We start from the raw sequence: 18,802 nt of genomic DNA on the forward strand, positions 1-18,802 counted from the left end.
ACTTGGTTCATTCTCTAAACTGTTTGCTGATGCATCGATCGAAAATTTAAATTCTTGCTATGGTGTGGATGAAGACAAGCTTAGCGATGATGATGTTTAATCCCTTTCTTAACATTTGTCTTCATAAAACTCAGATGCACACGCTCTTACGTCTGTTTGCGTACACTTATAAATGCATATGAGCGTCCTCTCATGCATACATGTGCGTGCAGGCATGCTCGGCTCCACCATCAACGACGGGGCTAAAAGCAAGTAGCATAATAAATGTCACGGCTTTGGGAGTGGGTTCTAATGTAGCTCGACTCCCCGCGGTACACTAGAACACCAATGTATAACACACACACGTTACGACAGCAGGCATGTAACCAACTCCATATCTGTCTGTCATCATGAGGCTAATTCACCACAATGCCCACCATGTGTGAACTCATGCGATGTGAACCCCCCTCCTCCTCCTCCTCCTCTCTGTTCCCCAGCTCCCCCAGGAGGAAGGAGAGAGAGGAGTCAAAGGTGACGACAAAGCGGGGCAGACACGCACTGGGACGCCTTTATTGCTGCACGTAGGGGGTTTGGATGCTCGTAGTATGTACGAGAAGTTAACCATGCTGAACCTGCAGAGCGGCTCAAACTGGAGCGGGCCCAACAACTGGTACCATGACCCGACCAGCGTCCAACACAGCACAGGTGAGCAGAGAGAAAGCAACTCTACATCTTAGAAAAAACAAGAAAGAAGCCCAATTAATTGAAGCTTGTGTATCTATTTCCTCGCCCAGTGTCTGAGGGCTGCCTGCTGGACACGGAGGGCAGCATGGGGGGCGAGGTAGGAGGAGGAGGAGGGGGAGGGGGAGGAGGAGGAGGAGGAGGAGGAGGAGGAGGAGCGGGCCGAGGGGGAGGCGTCCCCGCCGAGAGGGACGAGGGCGACGACTCTCAGCTCAGGCTGCAGCTCAAGAGGAAGCTACAGAGGAACAGGACCAGCTTCACCCAGGAGCAGATCGAGGCTCTGGAGAAAGGTCAGGCCAACGCAAAGCACGCACAACTCTCGCTCGCCACATTCAGCCAATCACAGCCCAGGACGCAGCGTGTCGTGATGCTGCTTCACCCCCTTCTGCCAACACATTTTGGTTTTGGATCACAATCCTTACACCATGCTTACTGCTTTCTGCGTTATTTGGGAGGAAGTAGAAACATTATTTTGCAGAAATTAGTATTAAAAGGTATTATAGCTGTAAAGTCTAAGGCAGAACATGCATTTTAACCAAATATCTACAATCCTTCCTCCAAAAATATACTTGTTGCACTCCAAAACGCCTCCTACAGCAGGTTTGGAAGCAGGGTGACTGAGCTGTGGCTCTTTGTATCTCCGTCTCCGCTCGGTGGCTTCGTCCAGGCCCCTGAGCTAAATAAAGACGCAATGTCCAAGGTGCAGCCGAGTGGAAACGTGTCAGCCTGGTCAGTCCACGCAAATGACATTAATGAGGCACTCTGACCTCAATGCACAACAGCAGTCCCTCGCGTGTGTGTGTGTGTGTGTGTGTGTGTGTGTGTGTTGACACATATGATAATTATCAGGATGCCAATTAGAAGAATTTCTAGATTTGTCTTAAATGATGGCTCCATCTTCATCATCTGCTTCTATGCATTCATGATAAACACAAAGCGAACACGGCAACATATTAGAGTGAATGCAAATATAATCAAAGTGCTGCTGGTTCAAATCCACTGAAGCATCTCTATTATCAGACCTGCGAGTGTGTGGGGATGACTCAGACTGTCAGTTACAGGGTGAGGCTCAATCTGGTCTCAACTTGTCCTCAGCATATTCAAAAATGTCAGCAGTTTGTCAGCCGGTCACATATGTTCACCGTGCAACAACACGCAGATGATGGCTCTGATTTGTGCCATAAAAATCTCTACCGTGGTGAATTTGTATCTATTTGATTCTAGTCTAGACGACTTGGGAGCCGAGTACTTAGGCGGTTTGGTCTCGAACCCTTTCATGTCCACGTTGTGCATGTTCCATAAAAATACATAATTTATACCAAGTGCAACAGCTAAATATTTAAAATGTGCTTGTAAGGATCCGTCTCTACTTGCTGAATCTTTGCTCCATTTGAAGATAATTGGTGCTGCCGGATCTTCTATAGATTCATCATATGTTTGGTGATTTATTGCCTCACGCAGAGTTTGAGAGGACGCATTACCCAGATGTCTTTGCAAGGGAGAGACTGGCCAACAAGATCGATCTACCCGAGGCCCGGATACAGGTAAGGAGCGGATCCCTCCCTGACAAAGGTGGATCCACACATTATAGTATTTTCTCAGCGACACACATCCCCCCACACACACCTCTCTGATTGACAGGTGTGGTTCTCAAACCGACGAGCCAAGTGGAGGAGGGAGGAGAAGCTGCGCAACCAGAGGAGATCGGGAGGAGCCACATCCTGTTCACAGAGCCAAGCGCCGCTTACCACCTCCTTCAACACGTCTGTTTACCATCAGCAGCACGGCGGCGGCTCAGGTACACACACACACACACACACACACACACACACACACACTCCAAGGTTGCAGTATACGCATCAATAAATAATAATAAAAAACAACACATTAATGATACTCAAAGAGTTAAGATGTTTGTCGTGAGAAACATTGCAGATCTGCTCACTGATTTCCATTAGAGTTCCTCCATTAGAGAGCATCTATATAACAACATTTCCTCTATATCCCATCGTGTGTGTTTGTGCACTTACACCCTCTCTGCCTCTCTCTCTCTCTCTCTCTCTCTCTCCAGGGTCCCTGTTGAGTCAGGCCGATTCCCTGCCAAGTTACAGCTCCTTGTCAGTTTTCTCATCTGGAGTTCAGGTTGGACATTCATCATTCATCACAAACCAAACTATAACAACAAACATCTTTACTGGCTGCTTTCATTCAGCAAAAGCGTTAGAAATGTAATAGAAACAGTAAATAACAAAAGATTACATTCTAGATTTTACACCACAAGTCCTGCAATTCTAACTTTATGTGAGGAAAGAGATTTTAGTTCACAAAGCAAAGGTCAGACCTTCATTGAAACTGAGCTCACCCATGTTTATCTGCTCTGGGTGCTCTGATTCAAAGCCTTCTTCTTCTTCTTCTTTACAGCGGAAACTGGAGAGGTTGTGGATCTGTTTGTCCACAAGTGTGTTTACTTAAGGCTAATCAGTGAGATTCTGAAATTAGATTAAACATCTTTAGGTTTTAGGAGCATAGGACTTTAAGATTAAAGCTCTTAAAGTCCGGGGGAAGCTTTCAGAATCTGTGCCCCAGATTTCTCTAAATAAACGAACCGAGATAACACCTCGGGGTCACCGGTGAGGTCATCTGGGTGGCGGCTGTGTCATTTCCTCCCACATGTGTGTTTTTGGCGCCTCAGTGTGGTGAAATCGAAGCCACACAGCCGCCACTACAAACACACACTTACATACATACAATGCAACGTTTCCTGTTGTTTCAAACTCAAACTCAAACTAACCTCCGCCCTCGCTCTGTTCACCTTCCAGTCTATTCCTCCTCAGTCGGCCACCTCTTACTCCTGCATGTTACCTTCATCTCCATCTGCACCACGCAGCTTTGACTCCTCCGCGTACTCCTCCCCTCACCTGCAGTCTCCACCCTCAGCCAACTCCAACACCGGTGAGTGTTTCTGGAGGTCTTTGAATGCAACACACCATCAACATCATCCATCGTCCACACACACTGACGGATCTCTCTCTCTCTCTCTCTCTCTCTCTCTCTCTCTCAGGGCTCATATCTCCCGGCGTGTCAGTGCCGGTCCAGGTTCCGGGCAGCGAGCAGCAGAGCATGAGTCAGAACCTGGGCCAGTACTGGGCCAGATTACAGTGAAGTCACACAGACCAGACACATCACTGCCAAACCAGCGTAAAAGAGAAGAGAGAGAGAGAGAGAGAGAGAGAGAGAGAGAGAGCACAGGTTTTTAAAGGAAGCACAGGAGCTGAGCTATAGGGGGTCCCGGTAGGTTTTGAGACCCCAGATATGCATTAAATGTTTACAAATTCAATCAAGAGTAAACGTGGTTACACTTGACGGTACTAAACTCTGTTCACGATGGTATTTAATCAGTATTTCACTAAACGCGTAGACGTCCAAATGCCATAAAAGGATCAAATTGAAGGGTTTTGGATGATATTGTCGTTCATCTGGTCTCAGCTGGTAAACTCAAATGCCAAATTCTGAAAAAGGTGGTTAAACCATAAAGAGTAAGAAGAGTTAGATGTGTGTACCATGAAGTGTGACCGCTGGTGTCATACTTAAGCGGCATGATGACATCGTGGTAGCAATGGTAGCTTGTGCGTCAGCTGTGTGAAGACATTAGCCCTGCTCGTGACAATCACCTTTTACGGACACTTGACCATGAACATGGAGAAGTTACACTCAGACCGACTGTGTGTGTATGAGTGTGTGTGTGTGTGTGGGGGGGGTGTGTGTGGGTGAGGGAATGTAGCAAAGGTTTGTGAAATACTGAAATGGCGACAGGATGCACCAAACTTATCGCTCTTGAACACATCACACAGATATTATGGATTTGTTTTCCTCTTTAATTATTTAGTAGTATATTTTGTAATGTATGACAATCGCCCACCAGCTGATGACAATGGAGCGTTCAAGCGACAATCAAAGTGTGACAACATGGTCCTAAATGTGACGTTTTCAAAGCAAAAACCACAGCGAAACCAAAACATTGAGCCACAAGACAATCAGTTAGGTGCAGGAAAACAGTTTGTGTATAAAAAAAAACACCTCTCACTCTTGACTGTTGTTTCTGTTGATGAATCTCTTATTTGTGTCTCTTCACTCGTTCATGTGAATCCTACGTGTGGTTTCTGTTGTCGTGTGTGACTTTGCTGTGTTTGTGCTGTAGAGCTACCCAGAGTCAACCCCCCCCCCCTCCCTTTTTTGTGAAAGGCCTTGGATCCCTTTAATGCAAATAAACCTGTGTGTAAAGAAGTGTGAGCTCTGTAAAGTCTCTGTTGGATTCAGATCGATAAAGTTACACATTATGTGAGAGAAACATCAGTCCGTAACAAACAGGTCCCGAGTTTGGATTTGGAATAAAGCTGCTGTGAGGTTGCACGTCGACCTTACACACACATTTTTTGACGGAAACAGAGGAAACCACAGAGCCTCCATGCAGGAAGGAGCAGGGGGCCGTGACCCCACAACCCTTCGGCTTTGAGGAAACCAGTGCAACCAACAGCAAACATACAAATAGAATATAATTTGAATACAATTACTCTTCAAGAAACTCACAAAGCTTCATCCTAATCCCTATTAAAGCAGCACATAAACGTGAACTCGTGGAAGCGCTTGGAGCGTCGCTGTGGGATCGTCCAACACCTTCAGATGAGCAGTTCCCTGCCGGCACAGAGACATAGGAGTGGACATGATGGAGAGCTGCTGTCCATTAGCGTGTTGTGCTAATGGCATGACTCACTCGGGCCCCCGGAGGACGGACAGAAATTAAAGATGGGAAATGAGGAGGAGGAGGAGGAGGAGGAGGGAGGAGGGGTAAGATGACACCAGTGATGCTGTACAGCGTCTGAATCATAATGGGACGCTGCCCTAGCATGGGAGAGGCACTCCAGCCTGTAATGCAACATCATCAATTTCAATTTCCTAATTAGAGCTTCCAGTGTGTGTTAGAATGAGACCAGGACAAATCAATGTTTAGTAGTTCTTCACTCACACCGATTTCACACACACACAAACATACACTGTGAGAAGACATGGCAGCCGTGAGGAGTGTGTCTGCTAGGAGCTGGACAATCACCTTTAAAGACGCCGCTCGTGCCTTAGAGGACGATGGAGAGTCAGAGCAGAGACGGCTCCATCATGGACATGATACCAAGCCTGCGGTTGGATGGTGTCATCGACCCAAGAGACGGAAGGAAATGAGGAATCAGGGTTTGTTAAGTCACTAAATAACTGCAGGGCTTTACTAAGAGAGTAAACATTTACATTTAATCTTTGTTTTATTTATTTTAAACGGTTTACTTGTTGTCAAGATTGCTTCAAATGGGTTCAAATCTGATAGTAATTCTTTGGACAATATCACACTGTAGGCAAGAGTATGAACTGATACAAACTTATGAAACTTGTCATAAGAGTATGGAGAGAGAGAGAGGGCGAGAGAGAGAGAGAGAGAGAGAGAGAGAGAGAGAAGGGAGGTAGTAGACAGAATAGAAAGAGGGAGGAGAGAGAGAGAGAGAGGAGAGAGGAGAGAGGAGAGAGAGAGAGAGCGAGAGACATACTCACTCATCGATGTGCCCTGCCTAGTCCCATGAGGGCAGTCTGAGGCTTCACAGCAGAAGATAGAACAGAGGCGACGGTAAGCTTTGTGTTCCCTTTGTCTTCACACACACACACACACACACACACACACACACACACACACACACACACACACACACACACACACACACACACACACACACACACACAGGAGTGCACAGGGGTCATCCTTGTCTCAACTCTGGACTCTCATCTCTGAGTGATGCTCCAGCCTGTGATATTACCTTTTCCCAGTCAGTGGTAGAGGAATGGAGCTGCTGTCATGGACGGTTCTGACCGCTCTCACCATAGCAGGAGGAGCATCACCAGCAGCTGACCAGTACAGCCGAGCAGTGGTAAGAGGGGAACATTCCTCTACTTTCTCTTTATTCTACTTCTATAATTCATTTTCGATGTTTAGTTTCTAACTTTAAATATAGATTCTCACACATTTTGATCACTTCCTGTCCTTAAAATGGCAGCAAACCGCACACACAGGTTCATTCTCTTGTACAAATCTGTGAAGTTTCAAACCCCTAACGCTAAATATGTCTAAAAATGCTGAATATGGGGGGAGAGGGATGTGTTCTCTACACGCACACACACATTTAATTCACCATATGGCCGAGAGAAAGACAACAAAGAGGGAATTTAAAACTCAATATTTATGCCTTTTCAATACATCGTATCCTGTTAGAGGAGCCTCTGCATTAACATTCCTTTCTTTATACAAGCAACATTAAATATCAATTAGGTTTACAGATTGTCACTCAAATAAAGCAATGGGATGTTAAGTATTTTGTGTAGCGGTTGCTATGGCTGCAGTGCGGTTACATCAGTTTGTTACGGCGGCGAGTCCAGCTGGGATAAAACGCATCAATACGGAAATGACTAAACCTCAATGCAAAAAGTTACATTTGATCCTATTCATGAGTGTATACACTGATTTCTCCTCGCAACTTACACACACACACACTGACGCACACAGACGCACACACACACACAAACACACATCCTACAAACAGCATCTGAAGGCGTCAGACAAAGCGGCAGAACAGAAGTGAAACTTTACTCTTCTTCCTCATACACACGACTCGTCTTTGACTCGTACAGTGTTTGGCACGCACATCCACTTGCCTGGGGGTGTTGTTTGGTTCACAAGAAGCGATGAGGAACTTGTCACACTATTGTTGCTGTGACTCAACATCCCATCACCACTTATAAATTGGATGTGATACTGATCGAACGCTTTCAATAGAACTTTTCATTCTACTGAAATATAGAGCAGAAAGATGAAGAAGGTGTGTGTGGTCTGACTCATGTAGGTGAGCGTCGTTTGCAGTGTCAAAGCCACAGAGATGCGACTGTTGGTTACATGAGCCAACACCTCTACATCCTCCTCAAACAGCAGGGTGGAGGTGAAGCAGGAAACGTTTCAATATGACCCTGAAGAAACAGTTTGGGCTTTCATCACTTCAGCTTCTTTGATTTACAGCAACAACACAGCAAAGAGTGAACCTGCTTTACACCATTAACCTACTGGATCATCTAGGAGGGGGGATAATGAAATAGTGATGAGACCAAACAGCTGACTTGTCACATTGAGTGGGAGATGGTGATGATCTGAAGTCATAAGTGGAGCAAAAACCATCAGAGGAGATGCATTTCAATGGCACTGGAGGGGTTAAACTGGCTCTGGGGACGTTACGGGCGCAGCATTGAAAGAAAATAGGAAATACATGTGATTTTTGTAGAGGCCACAACTTGTACCCCCACTGATCTCCTTCCTCTTCTCTGTGTAGGATTGGTTGAGCAGGTACGGCTACCTGCCTCCTCCAGACCCACGCACAAGCAGACTGCAGACCAGGGAGGGGATGGAGAATGCCGTCCGCAGTATGCAGAGGTTTGGAGGGGTCAACGAGACCGGCGTGCTCGGTAACGACGTCTAACTTCCTCAAGCTTGTTGTAAAAGGACGACTTTGGACCGAAACGTCTTCTCATCATGTCTTTTTGTCTCTGCCTGTCCTCTTTCCAGACAGTGAAACCCTGAAACTCATGTCCACACCCCGATGCTCTCTGCCTGATATTGTTGGCTCTGACGACATGATGAAGAGGAGGAGGAGGAGGAAACGATACGCGCTGTCAGGCCTTAAGTGGCATAAGACAGAGCTCACATGGAGGTGACTTATCTGTCATGATGCACTGTGGTTTTATAAACCTCCTCTCTGTATGAGTCATACATGTGTGATCCACGATGCCTGTACTTCCTGACACTCATAGATGTCTTCTTTAACTGTCAGAACAATCTTCAATTTGCTTATCATTAACCATTTTTTTCACATGCATTAATTAGCCTGCAAGGACATACAGTTCACATGTAAAGAAAACTGCTTTATTTACTATGAAGTATGACAAAATAGGGCTTTTAGGGGGACAGAGGCCAACATATCAAAACAAAACAATTCAATCTGGGATGCGACCACTATAAAAAACAAAGAAAGCTTACAACTAACTTGAATTTTCTAAATTATTATTAAATAATAATTATTAAATAAAACTGCATCCCCCACCGCTAAATAGTTAATATTTTTCTTTAGATAAAATCCAAAACATAGTTCAATCAATGGATTAAATCAATTAGCCTTTGAGGACACACATTACCACTAAATTCCACAAGGGGGAGACAAAAGCTCAATTGTTATCATGTTTGTGCCTTTGAGGACACAAAGTCCCGATAATTACCACAAGGGGGAGACAAAAGCTCAATTGCAATCATATTCTTGGTTGGAAGGACAATTGTGTCAAATTACAAAATTAAAACTGCTGAATTGGTTCATTGTGGTGATTGATTACTTACAGGCATCTTTTTGCAGTGTCCATAACTACCCATCATCTCCAGCATCATCCCGGTCAGGCGCCATGACCTCTGACCTGGTGGACAACATCCTAGCTCGAGCTTTCAAAGCCTGGAGCGACGCGGCCCCCCTGAGCTTCCATCGGGTTCAGACAGACAGACGGGGGGAAGCCGGAGGAGATATCAGAGTGTCCTTCAGCCGCCTGCTGCATGATGACGGGTACCCCTTTGATGGGCGGGGTGGCACCCTGGCCCACGCCTTCTTCCCTGGACGGGACGTTGTGGCGGGGGACACACACTTTGACGATGATGAGATATGGAACTATGGAGGTACATGGTTGGTTGAAATGATGATGGTTGGATAGGCACAGACCTCTAACAATGGATAGAGGTAAAACATAACTATATTGCACCAGCAGAGGGACGTATTGTGTTCGATAATCCAGTTTTGCTTCACACTCCCTCCCCTCAGGTGGCGGCTCCAGCACTGATTTGTTCACAGTAGCCGTACACGAGTTCGGCCACGCGCTGGGCCTGTCTCACTCCTCCTCTGATCCGTCCATCATGAGGCCGTACTACCAGGGCCCCGTGGGAGACATCTCCAAGTACCGACTGGCCCTGGACGACATGATGGCCATCCAGCAGCTTTACGGTGAGTGGCCAGGAGGGCGAGAGAATGGGAGCGAGGAAAAGGGCGTACAGGGCCGCAATCCCAATGTGACGGTGCCACCAGAGGCCAAACTGCCCTTGCAAGTTCAGCCAGTGTGTGTGTGTGTGTGCGTGTGTGTGTGTGCGTGTGCGTGTGTGTGCGTGTGCGTGTGTGTGCGCGCACCACCATCAGCCTCATCAGTGTTGTCTCCTCTCTCCGCTCTCCTGCAGGTGTGATACGTCCGGGCGGTGACGATCCTAACCTCCCACACCTGCCCAGCCCGCCACCCCCAAGGCCGACACAGAAGTGAGTTGAAAACAAACTAAATTATAAAGTAAATACTACATTAAACACAATTATTCTAAACTAAGATTGAAAATGAGGTAATATTCTATCGACGATCCCTGTAGGTCTCCTTTTGACATTATTTGGCCTTTTGTGCCCTCTACTGGATTTCTACTGAACTGCACCCTGACCAAAACTTTGTTCAAACTTCTGCTGTTCCAGTATTGATCCTTCACTGCCAAATCGCTGTCAAGGAGGCTTTGACGCAGTGGCCAACGTCAGGGGAGAGGTCTTCTTTTTTAGAGGTATGAAATATCGCAGCATGAGCATGAAATACTGCACATTACAAACTGTTTTCCTCCATTCAACTCACACTTTGTCTTTGGAAGGTGTGCACTTCTGGAGGACGAAGCGAGACGGGTCTTTGGTCTCCCTCAACCCGGCTCTGATTAGAAACTTCTGGATGGGCCTTCCTCCAGGGATCACCAAGATCGACGCCGTGTATGAGAGGAAGAGTGACAGCTCAATCGTCTTCTTCATAGGTAGAATGATTTAACTCGTCCCCACGCTAAACAATTTCTGAGATTGACGTCATAATGCATAATCTGAAACATTTTCCCCCCAGGATCACTGTACTGGGTGTTCCAGGACACGCAGGCCAAAGCCGGCTACCCGAGGCCTCTGTCTGACTGGGGCATGAGGACGAAGAGCGGGAAGATGGTGGAGAGGCTGGACGCCGCCTTCATCTGGGCTCATAACGGCATGACCTACCTGTTCAGCGGAGGCGAGTTCTGGAGGTTCGACGAGAGCCGCAAGGGAGAACGGGTGACCAAGCAGCCGGAGCAGGGCTACCCGCGGGACTCAGGTCTCTGGAAAGGAGTCCCCACCCACATGGATGACATTATCAGCTGGGGGGAAGGTAAACACGTACTGTATGTTGGCATTTCCGAGATGCTTCTGATAACACGGATGAACCTGTTCTGAATACCTGAAGTCAGTTAACTCACTGCGACAACACGCTGTCACAAGCACAAAAGAATGAGCTGGTGTGACACACAAATTACAAGATCAGTTCCACAGAATGTCCGAAAAGTCTCACCTTGTCTGATTGATCCTTTAATCCCTTTGTGATTGCAGGAGACGCATACTTCTTCAAGGACAACCTTTACTGGGTGCTGAACAGAGGGGGACTTGACCAGGACGACGTCACGCCCAAATCCATCGCCGCAGACTGGCTCAAGTGTCCTGCTCCTGCTCCGGCTCCGACCGCCAACGTCCCAGCCGGTCCCAAAGACCCTCGAGGATGCAGCTGTGCCTTTAACGCAGCGCCGGCGTTACCCAGAAGCACCTGGCTGCCGCTGCTGTGTGTGTTGTGGCTCGTTCACCAGTCAGTTAGAAAAGTAGAAACCTAAGTTTGGGATCAGTTTCTGGGATCTCAAATTGCCTGAATATACAGTTTATATATACATATATAAAGTCTTGACCGGACAGCATTTTTGTTGCCTCGTCAGGAAGTCACCAACTTATGCAGATATTGGATTTTGCATCAATGCCGCTATAGAATTTCACTTCTTTGCTGGAATCAGCATTAAATTACCACAGAGCTCAGGAAGACTGAAACAATGAGATCACCAACAGCCACACACCCACACACGCACACACCCACACACCCACACACATACATACACACACACTTTGGTTAATTGAAGAAACATTATCAAACACTGAAATCTATTGTTGCCCCTGTCTGTGTGTGTGTGTGTGTGTGTGTGTGTGTGTGTGTGTTTGTTTGTCCACTTTGAATGTATATAATTTCAATTGCTTGATGAAGGAAAAACCACAGTAAATATTGTGTCAGCCTGACACCCCGCCACACCTGATTGTGCCCTGCGGGTGGTGTGTGTGGTCAGACGGGTTGTGGTATCTGTCTCACTCTTATGAAACCCAGCCTGGTTTTGTTGCCATGAGGCAGTTGAGCAACCATTCCGGTTTTAAGCCCCTGAGGGGAACATCAATCATAATGCACATTACATAAACCCTGTGGGTCATATTTACTAATGACAAATATCTCTAGATTTAAGATTTAAGATACTTTATCGTCATTTTGCATGCAATTCACAGCAAATGGCATGCAATTGAAATGTATCTTGCACTCCCTCATATCACACACACACACACAAACATATGCATTACAGAGGGTGATCATAATGCTGTTTACTCAGTCTGCAGGCAGGATTATTTATTCTATTGTTTGATTCTATCGCCTCTGGGTCCCCACCCTGCTCAACCTGACACATTCTTTGCTTTCACTTATCTCCTCAGCTGAGATATACTGTTACAGTTCAGGTCCTGTGATCTGTGTGTGTGAGATCTCTATCTGCCTTCATCAGGAGGAAGATCTCTCTGTCTGGGCCGCACCTTGCTCTCTGGCACTCAACATGTCAGCAGTGTGTGATGCCTGCAGTTATGTGAGGCATTTTCAGAAAGGCCGATAAAATCAAAGCCAGCAGGGCTGCAAATGATCGCGGTGTCAGTGTGTGTGTGTGTGTGTGTGTGTGTGTGTGTGTGTGTGTGTGTGTGTGTGTGTGTGTGTGTGTGTGTGTGTGTGTGAGCGCTTATAGGGACTGAGGCCTGTTGTTCTGTTTTGCTTGATGAACGGAATGGTTTTAGTTAGATCTGTTCATAAAATAAAGCAATTTAAGTCTTAAAGTGTTCTCTCTCTTATATTTGACCAAAAGATTTTTTTTCAATTGACTGATTTTCATTGATTTTTCACTTGTTTGGCCTTGGCAGAGGTTCGTTCTTTGATAAGTGCTCTTCTACCTCCTTTATGACTCATTCTTTGTTAAACTGTATTTAAATTGCTTAAATTGAGTTTAATGATTATGCTTTATTTCTTTTACACAAAGCACTTTGTGTATGAGGAGTTTATAGGCTTAATTTTTAACTTGTAGCCTTTCCATCATTATTATTTGGCCTGTTAAGCCTGTTTAAAGCACATCAATGTCACAAACGGTCAAGGAAGTTAAAGTTTACAAATGGTTGTTTGAGTTTCTGTGTGTGACGCAAACTGTCCACATAAAGTCTTACAATAACAGATTAGAAATGAGGAAGTAGAGATGTAGAAATGTAAAAGTAGAATGCTGGGAAATCTTGGTGTTGGTCATGTCTCCTGCATCAGAATGTGGAAACTTCAGATGATTGGTTCCAGTGTGTATTTATTCATTTCGTAACATTTCACAAGGCAATATGGCCACGGTGATGTTAGCTGTGCAGTAGCGCAAACATTCTGTCATATTTGTGATAAATAAAAGGCGTTCATAAGATTGAGTCACGCGTCAATCCTTCATTACACCGACAGGAAGCAGCAGCGGACGTTTTCACAGAGACCGAGAATGTTGATGAGCAACAAAAACAGGTCAAACAAAGGCAAAAGAAAAGAAAATACAATTATAAAAAGCTTATGCTCTGCCACAGAAGCGACTCTGCTCAGACGACTTCATACATTCACAAAGGTCAAATCCTTCAGCGTTCCGTTGAGACGAACAGCAAATCATAGTCTGTGCAAATGGATTTTGTGTGTGTGTGTGTGTGTGTGTGTCTGATTATAAATTATTTCAACAAGCATCTTTAAAAATGTCCACAGTGTGTTAAGCGAGGATCGAATCAGAAAACCGCCTGCCATTAGTGCAGTGGTTCTCAAACTGTGGTGCGAGTACAAGTAGAGGGACCCCCCAGGTGGTAAATGCAAATCAACAGCATAGAACCACTGCACTCAAAGTATGTGGTGCTTTAAAGTTGTGTACCTTCAGCTGGGACACAACATATATCAATACAGCAATAAGCAATATATCACAGCATAATCAAAAGGTCTTACACACGCATGTAAACACCCACGCAGAGACACACTGAGGTGTTTTAGTGCCGTGACATCACCAGCGCCAGGGCCAGCATCACCAGGCCCAGAGAGAGGGAGGAGCAGGTTCTGATTGACGCGCTGGTGGTGCTGGTGGCCGCCCTTTGTGTTGAGACCGGTTGCGCCTTCTGCACGTCTCTGAAGACGTTGACCATGTATGCCGAGGAGGCGTTCCCGACGCGCACAGAAGAGGAGAAGAGATCGATCTGAGGGATGGTGAAACGTTGACGCGGTTAAAACATCTCCACTTCTTCACGCAGGGGCATTCAGAATGGTCAACGCTCCGCTCCCTACTCACCACTTCCTTGCTGACTTTGATGGGGTCCTTGAAAACCGTCCAAACCACGGCCTCTTGGCAGAGGGGTGTGGTCAAGGAGCCGAGGTACCGGTAAAATCTTGTGCGATCCACTCCCACAAAGAGGTCATCCAGCGACAGGCTGTCTGTGATGTTGGCGTACTGACCTGAAAGCAGGAGACGACACGTGAGGGGACTGTGGCGTTGGACGCTGCTGGGTTAAGACTAAGAGACGGTTCACAAACGTACCTTTTTCTGTGATGTTTTTCAGGTAGGAGGCGAGCGTAGACCATGCTGCTGGCGACGTGGTTGCATTATCGGGCAGCGCCTGAAAAGGGCACAAAGCAGCTGTTTAGGATCCATTATTTCCATCCTTTCACGTTAACAAGCTCAGCTGGGAAAGTAGGTTTTAGCCAATATTGTGAAACCATTAAGTCAATAGATCCATCTTACATCGACCAGGAAACCAAGAGCAGAAAATCCCTCTGAGTCGGCAAATCCCAGAGTATTGTTTTTATTGTAGGATGACTTGATGCTGACGACGTGGACCTGAAGGTGAGAGTTATTACGTTGGTGTTAGAAATAAGTGTGAATTTGCAATTGAAGGCTTTAATTGTGCAGCCTGATGGGAATGTGTCCCATACCGCCATGGCGTAGCGGATGCCGTCTATGGCGTGCTCAGAGCCGGGGACGGTGGAGCCGTTGCCCCAGTGCAAGTGGAACTGAAAGCTGACATACGGCTCAGACAGGCCGCCTCCAGAGAACCCGATGCCGTCTGCAAGGACCACTTTGACTGGAGGGAGGTCACACACACACACACACACACACACACACACACACACACACACACACACACACACACACACACACACACACACACACACACACACACACACACACACACACACACACACACACACACACACACACACACACACACACACACACACACACACACACACGGTAAGTGGGGATTAAACTGCCTAAATGTGGGAAATTTAGTTTTTTACCATTTAATGTAAGATTTTGTAACACTTGTAACAAGGCCGGACAAAATGTGTTCTATTAATATAAGAATTTTAAAACAACAAGCATCAACAACTGGGACTGCATGTCCAAAAATTTGTAAAATGCCTGAATCCACACCCAGTTGTAAAGAGAATCTCCCTTCGGCCCTGCCCCACCCGTCTAAGAATCACACACACACACAGGAGGGGATTCGATCCTTGTGTCTCACCTGTCTTTCCTGTGTTCTCGATCTTTGTCATGCCCGCTTTGTTGTCGAAGTTGGTGAAGGTGAACGCGGTCAGATTGCCGTCTTCCGTGGCATCGGCGGAGATGATGTTAATGGGAGACTGGCGGCTGCCGTTGCAGTATTGGGCGGCGATGGTCGGCCATGTGGCCTGATCTGCAAACACACACACACACACACACATAGACGCTCAGCACCTGAAGGGGCCCCAGCATCATTGTGTTCAGGGGGATTTGGAGGTGAGGCGGTGTGACTTACTGCAGGTGGGCTGGTCGTAGCACCACTCTGGAGGGGAAACAAACAGCATTTAGAGGCTAAATCATCCAGAGGGGACATAATAAAGACAGAGTCAGAGGCTCCAGAGCAGCAAAGCGAGGGAGAGACACTCACCCACGGCATTTGAGGCGCATTGGCCGCCGCGTAGGAGGACACAGAGGGCGAACACAACCTGGACACACTTCATCTGGGACAAGGACACACACGATTAAACATCACCGACTAAAGAGCGACGAACCGTCCAAATAAAAAGGACCGTAAACATGACAATCAATCCACTTGTCATTGTGTTAAGCTTCCTTGGTCGTAAACACGCTCCAATAAAAAGGCTCCAATAAAAAGGAGGGATCCAATAAAAGTCATCTCCGCTCAGGTGCCGAATTTCAAAATGAATACTAAATTCCATCCGCTCTTCTCCATTAAATCTTCCTTTTTGTCCCCCTCTCCCATAAAATCACAGTTTAAAAAAAACAATTCGGAGTTTGATTGTCATGTTTCCACTCCGATCGTCCTGTAAATAGATCAACCCATCTTTTTCCCGTCTTACCTTTGACGCTGCTGCTGCTCTGTCCGTCAAACACCTGTGGAGCATCTCCCCCCCCTCTCCCTCCTTATATACCTGCGTCCATACTCTGCAGGTGCTGCTCCGGACCCGCCTACTGTCATGAAGAGCCGAGTCACTCCAAATCAGATTAAAGATTAAACCTTCACATGTTGGTGAGTAGTTACTAGTTCAACCAGTGGAATACATTCAATCGAAGCCTATAGGGGAATCAACGTTATGCTTATGTCATATAACAGAACATAAATACATTTGAAGATTTACAACCCTCACCTGTGCGCCACACCTCCACCTTTGAAGCTTCAAGCAGAAACGGACAGAGACTTGATTGAATGTCAATCAATTTTTACGACTGTGACGGATTAATCACTCACACAGACAGAAATACAATCAAGCGGACGAATACCGTTATAATTATAATGAACGACGTCCATGATTTGACATTTAAAGTTGGTTTGTTTTGGTGTAAAGTTCACTTGACATTTCTTGACATTCTTCTGGCGTTTGTTTCTCTACAACAAAAGTGCAGTAATCCTTAAGGAAATACTGACACATTCAAATAAACCCTGAGTGCCCGTGATTCCCGGACAAATATTCTTGTTGTCTTGCTGAAGCTGGCTCTAATTGTACAAGTTTTGCAAGATCTGACAAACAGGGCTAGACAGCTTTGAGTCAGACTTTGATATCTGAGCAGGAACTGATGACATCAATCACTGCACCTGTTTTTCCGGCTGTTTGTTAAAGTCACACACTTCAAACCTCAGTCAAACGGTAGAAGCTTCTCCCATTAATTATGCATTCATCTTCATTAAGCCTGTTGGCAAATTGTGAAGGAGGTGCGCTCCACTTAACTGGTTTGGTTTTACTCAGACATTCAAAGCGTTTAATCGTTTAATCGTTTTGAATGACTGGAAATTCTTGGATATGACCAGCATAGCGTGAGTAGATGTGATCGGAAAACAGTTGAGAGACGATGGCAGCCCTCGACTCAAGGATGCGTCCACAGGGCAGTGATCAGGTCTAACCAGTAGCACACACACACACACACAAGCTGCCTCGACCCAAAGACACCATATATGGTATGGCCTGTAAGTGGGTGACCGGTATCATATAGCACAACATGGCTGACGGTCATTGAAAGCATCGTATAGAACCGTAATGTGACACGCGTTTGTAGCTTAAATGGGACAAATATTGGAGCAAACAGTCGTCACCCTATTAGTCGTCTGTTCCAGCGGGTGGCAGATTCCAAGCATTCCGCCACAGTCCCGTGCCTCCTGTCTGTAGCCACACTGTCTTACCTCGCATCTGAACAATCAGTACGAAGAAGAAGAGTCGATGGGAGATGACCTCCAGGTGACATTTAAGAAGCCTGACGAATGCTTGCATAACCTGTGACTTGCATGCAATATGGTCGATAATCACGATGACTGGAGAATCTGAGTGTGTGTGGTTTTACAAATCCTCCCTCCTGGCTCGCAGCCATTTTAATCAAAGCCTGTCCTGCCCTGCTGTCCAGGACCAAAACTCTTCACTTTTTTGCTTAAATTTGTAGCCAGAATGTAAAGAAAAGGGCCTTGTTTGTCAGGCGCTGTACATTTCAGCTCGGGAACGCCAACGAATGGAAGGCACACGTACAAAAACCTTAAATTGGCATCTGTGGATTGCAACTCCAACACAGCAGTGCTTGCATTGCCAGGTGCAGATTGCGATCATATCAGCGTGGGCACCGCACTTACATGCCACAGATAAAGTCAGGCCCATCAGGTTGGTAAACAAAGTTTCCATATGCAAAAATCGCTTGAAAACTAACTCAGGGTGGAAAACACACGCGATCAAAATCGACCACAAAACACTCATCCTTTCACTACAACCATTAACTCAAATCCAATAATCCTCCCTACAGCAAACACACGGGTTACACACGCAAGCAAAAGTATTCTGCATCACTCGGCAGGTCAATCTTGTGCATACATCAGGATTAGTCTCCATTCAACAGACGACTCACCTTAAATATTTTTTTTTACAATTAGTACCTCGAGGGCACAACTTGCACAGGCTTCAATCTGACATCAATCACTGTACCTGTTTTTCCGGCTGTTTGTTAAAGTCACACACTTCAAACCTCAGTCAAACGGTAGAAGCTTCTCCCATTAATTATGCATTCATCTTCATTAAGCCTGTTGGCAAATTGTGAAGGAGGTGCGCTCCACTTAACTGGTTTGGTTTTACTCAGACATTCAAAGCGTTTAATCGTTTAATCGTTTTGAATGACTGGAAATTCTTGGATATGACCAGCATAGCGTGAGTAGATGTGATCGGAAAACAGTTGAGAGACGATGGCAGCCCTCGACTCAAGGATGCGTCCACAGGGCAGTGATCAGGT

General features: G+C 46.1%; 3 protein-coding genes across 5 annotated transcripts; 2 read left to right on the forward strand and 1 right to left on the reverse strand.

The window, feature by feature from the left end:
• The first annotated feature begins 584 nt into the window (after positions 1-584).
• On the forward strand, positions 585-3,915 carry pax10 (paired box 10). The gene is made up of 7 exons (XM_076151976.1): positions 585-684; positions 774-1,010; positions 2,182-2,264; positions 2,362-2,518; positions 2,792-2,862; positions 3,540-3,672; positions 3,782-3,915. The coding sequence occupies exons 1-7, from the start codon at positions 585-587 to the stop codon at positions 3,880-3,882; spliced, it is 882 nt and encodes a 293-aa protein (XP_076008091.1). The 3' UTR covers positions 3,883-3,915.
• Positions 3,916-6,208: 2,293 nt separating this feature from the next.
• Positions 6,209-13,565, forward strand: mmp25b (matrix metallopeptidase 25b). Of its 3 annotated transcripts, none has more exons than XR_012963746.1 (11): positions 6,209-6,385; positions 6,583-6,683; positions 8,130-8,262; positions 8,363-8,507; positions 9,201-9,511; positions 9,654-9,833; positions 10,061-10,136; positions 10,338-10,657; positions 10,741-11,034; positions 11,253-12,690; positions 12,737-13,565. XR_012963746.1 is itself a non-coding variant. In XM_076151971.1 (11 exons), exons 2-11 carry the CDS (start codon positions 6,597-6,599, stop codon positions 11,525-11,527), a joined length of 1,737 nt encoding a protein of 578 aa, XP_076008086.1. In that variant the 5' UTR covers positions 6,210-6,385; positions 6,583-6,596; the 3' UTR covers positions 11,528-13,565. The 3 variants fall into 3 exon arrangements, 2 of the variants coding, with proteins under 2 accessions (XP_076008085.1, XP_076008086.1); XM_076151971.1 differs by having other exon boundaries at positions 6,210-6,385; positions 10,338-10,420; positions 10,505-10,657; positions 11,253-13,565; XM_076151970.1 differs by having other exon boundaries at positions 11,253-13,565.
• On the reverse strand, positions 13,316-17,707 carry LOC143002047 (carbonic anhydrase 4-like). Its single transcript, XM_076151977.1, has 11 exons — positions 17,631-17,707; positions 16,584-16,616; positions 16,402-16,513; positions 15,969-16,041; positions 15,837-15,863; positions 15,564-15,734; positions 14,971-15,119; positions 14,780-14,875; positions 14,576-14,654; positions 14,330-14,493; positions 13,316-14,237 (listed from the first exon to the last, which is right to left on the reverse strand). The coding sequence occupies exons 3-11, from the start codon at positions 16,444-16,446 to the stop codon at positions 14,034-14,036; spliced, it is 1,008 nt and encodes a 335-aa protein (XP_076008092.1). The 5' UTR covers positions 16,447-16,513; positions 16,584-16,616; positions 17,631-17,707; the 3' UTR covers positions 13,316-14,033.
• Positions 17,708-18,802: the final 1,095 nt, after the last annotated feature.

This window comes from Genypterus blacodes, unplaced genomic scaffold (genome assembly GCF_046128005.1).
Source record: "Genypterus blacodes isolate CSIRO-AG114 ecotype Tasmania unplaced genomic scaffold, CSIRO-AGI_Gbla_v1 ptg000055l_1, whole genome shotgun sequence".
Taxonomy (NCBI): domain Eukaryota; kingdom Metazoa; phylum Chordata; class Actinopteri; order Ophidiiformes; family Ophidiidae; genus Genypterus; species Genypterus blacodes.

Coding starts and splice junctions, on each gene's coding strand:
- mmp25b (XM_076151970.1), top strand. CDS start 6,597: ATGGAGCTGCTGTCATGGACGGTTCTGACCGCTCTCACCATAGCAGGA. Junction 6,684..8,129: donor ACCAGTACAGCCGAGCAGTG/GTAAGAGGGGAA, acceptor TTCTCTGTGTAG/GATTGGTTGAGCAGGTACGG. Junction 8,263..8,362: donor CAACGAGACCGGCGTGCTCG/GTAACGACGTCT, acceptor TCCTCTTTCCAG/ACAGTGAAACCCTGAAACTC.
- LOC143002047 (XM_076151977.1), bottom strand. CDS start 16,446: ATGCTCCACAGGTGTTTGACGGACAGAGCAGCAGCAGCGTCAAAG. Junction 15,735..15,836: donor CTACGACCAGCCCACCTGCA/GTAAGTCACACC, acceptor GTGTGTTTGCAG/ATCAGGCCACATGGCCGACC. Junction 14,655..14,779: donor CTCTTGGTTTCCTGGTCGAT/GTAAGATGGATC, acceptor TGCCCTTTTCAG/GCGCTGCCCGATAATGCAAC.
- pax10 (XM_076151976.1), top strand. CDS start 585: ATGTACGAGAAGTTAACCATGCTGAACCTGCAGAGCGGCTCAAACTGG. Junction 1,011..2,181: donor GATCGAGGCTCTGGAGAAAG/GTCAGGCCAACG, acceptor TGCCTCACGCAG/AGTTTGAGAGGACGCATTAC. Junction 2,265..2,361: donor TACCCGAGGCCCGGATACAG/GTAAGGAGCGGA, acceptor TCTGATTGACAG/GTGTGGTTCTCAAACCGACG.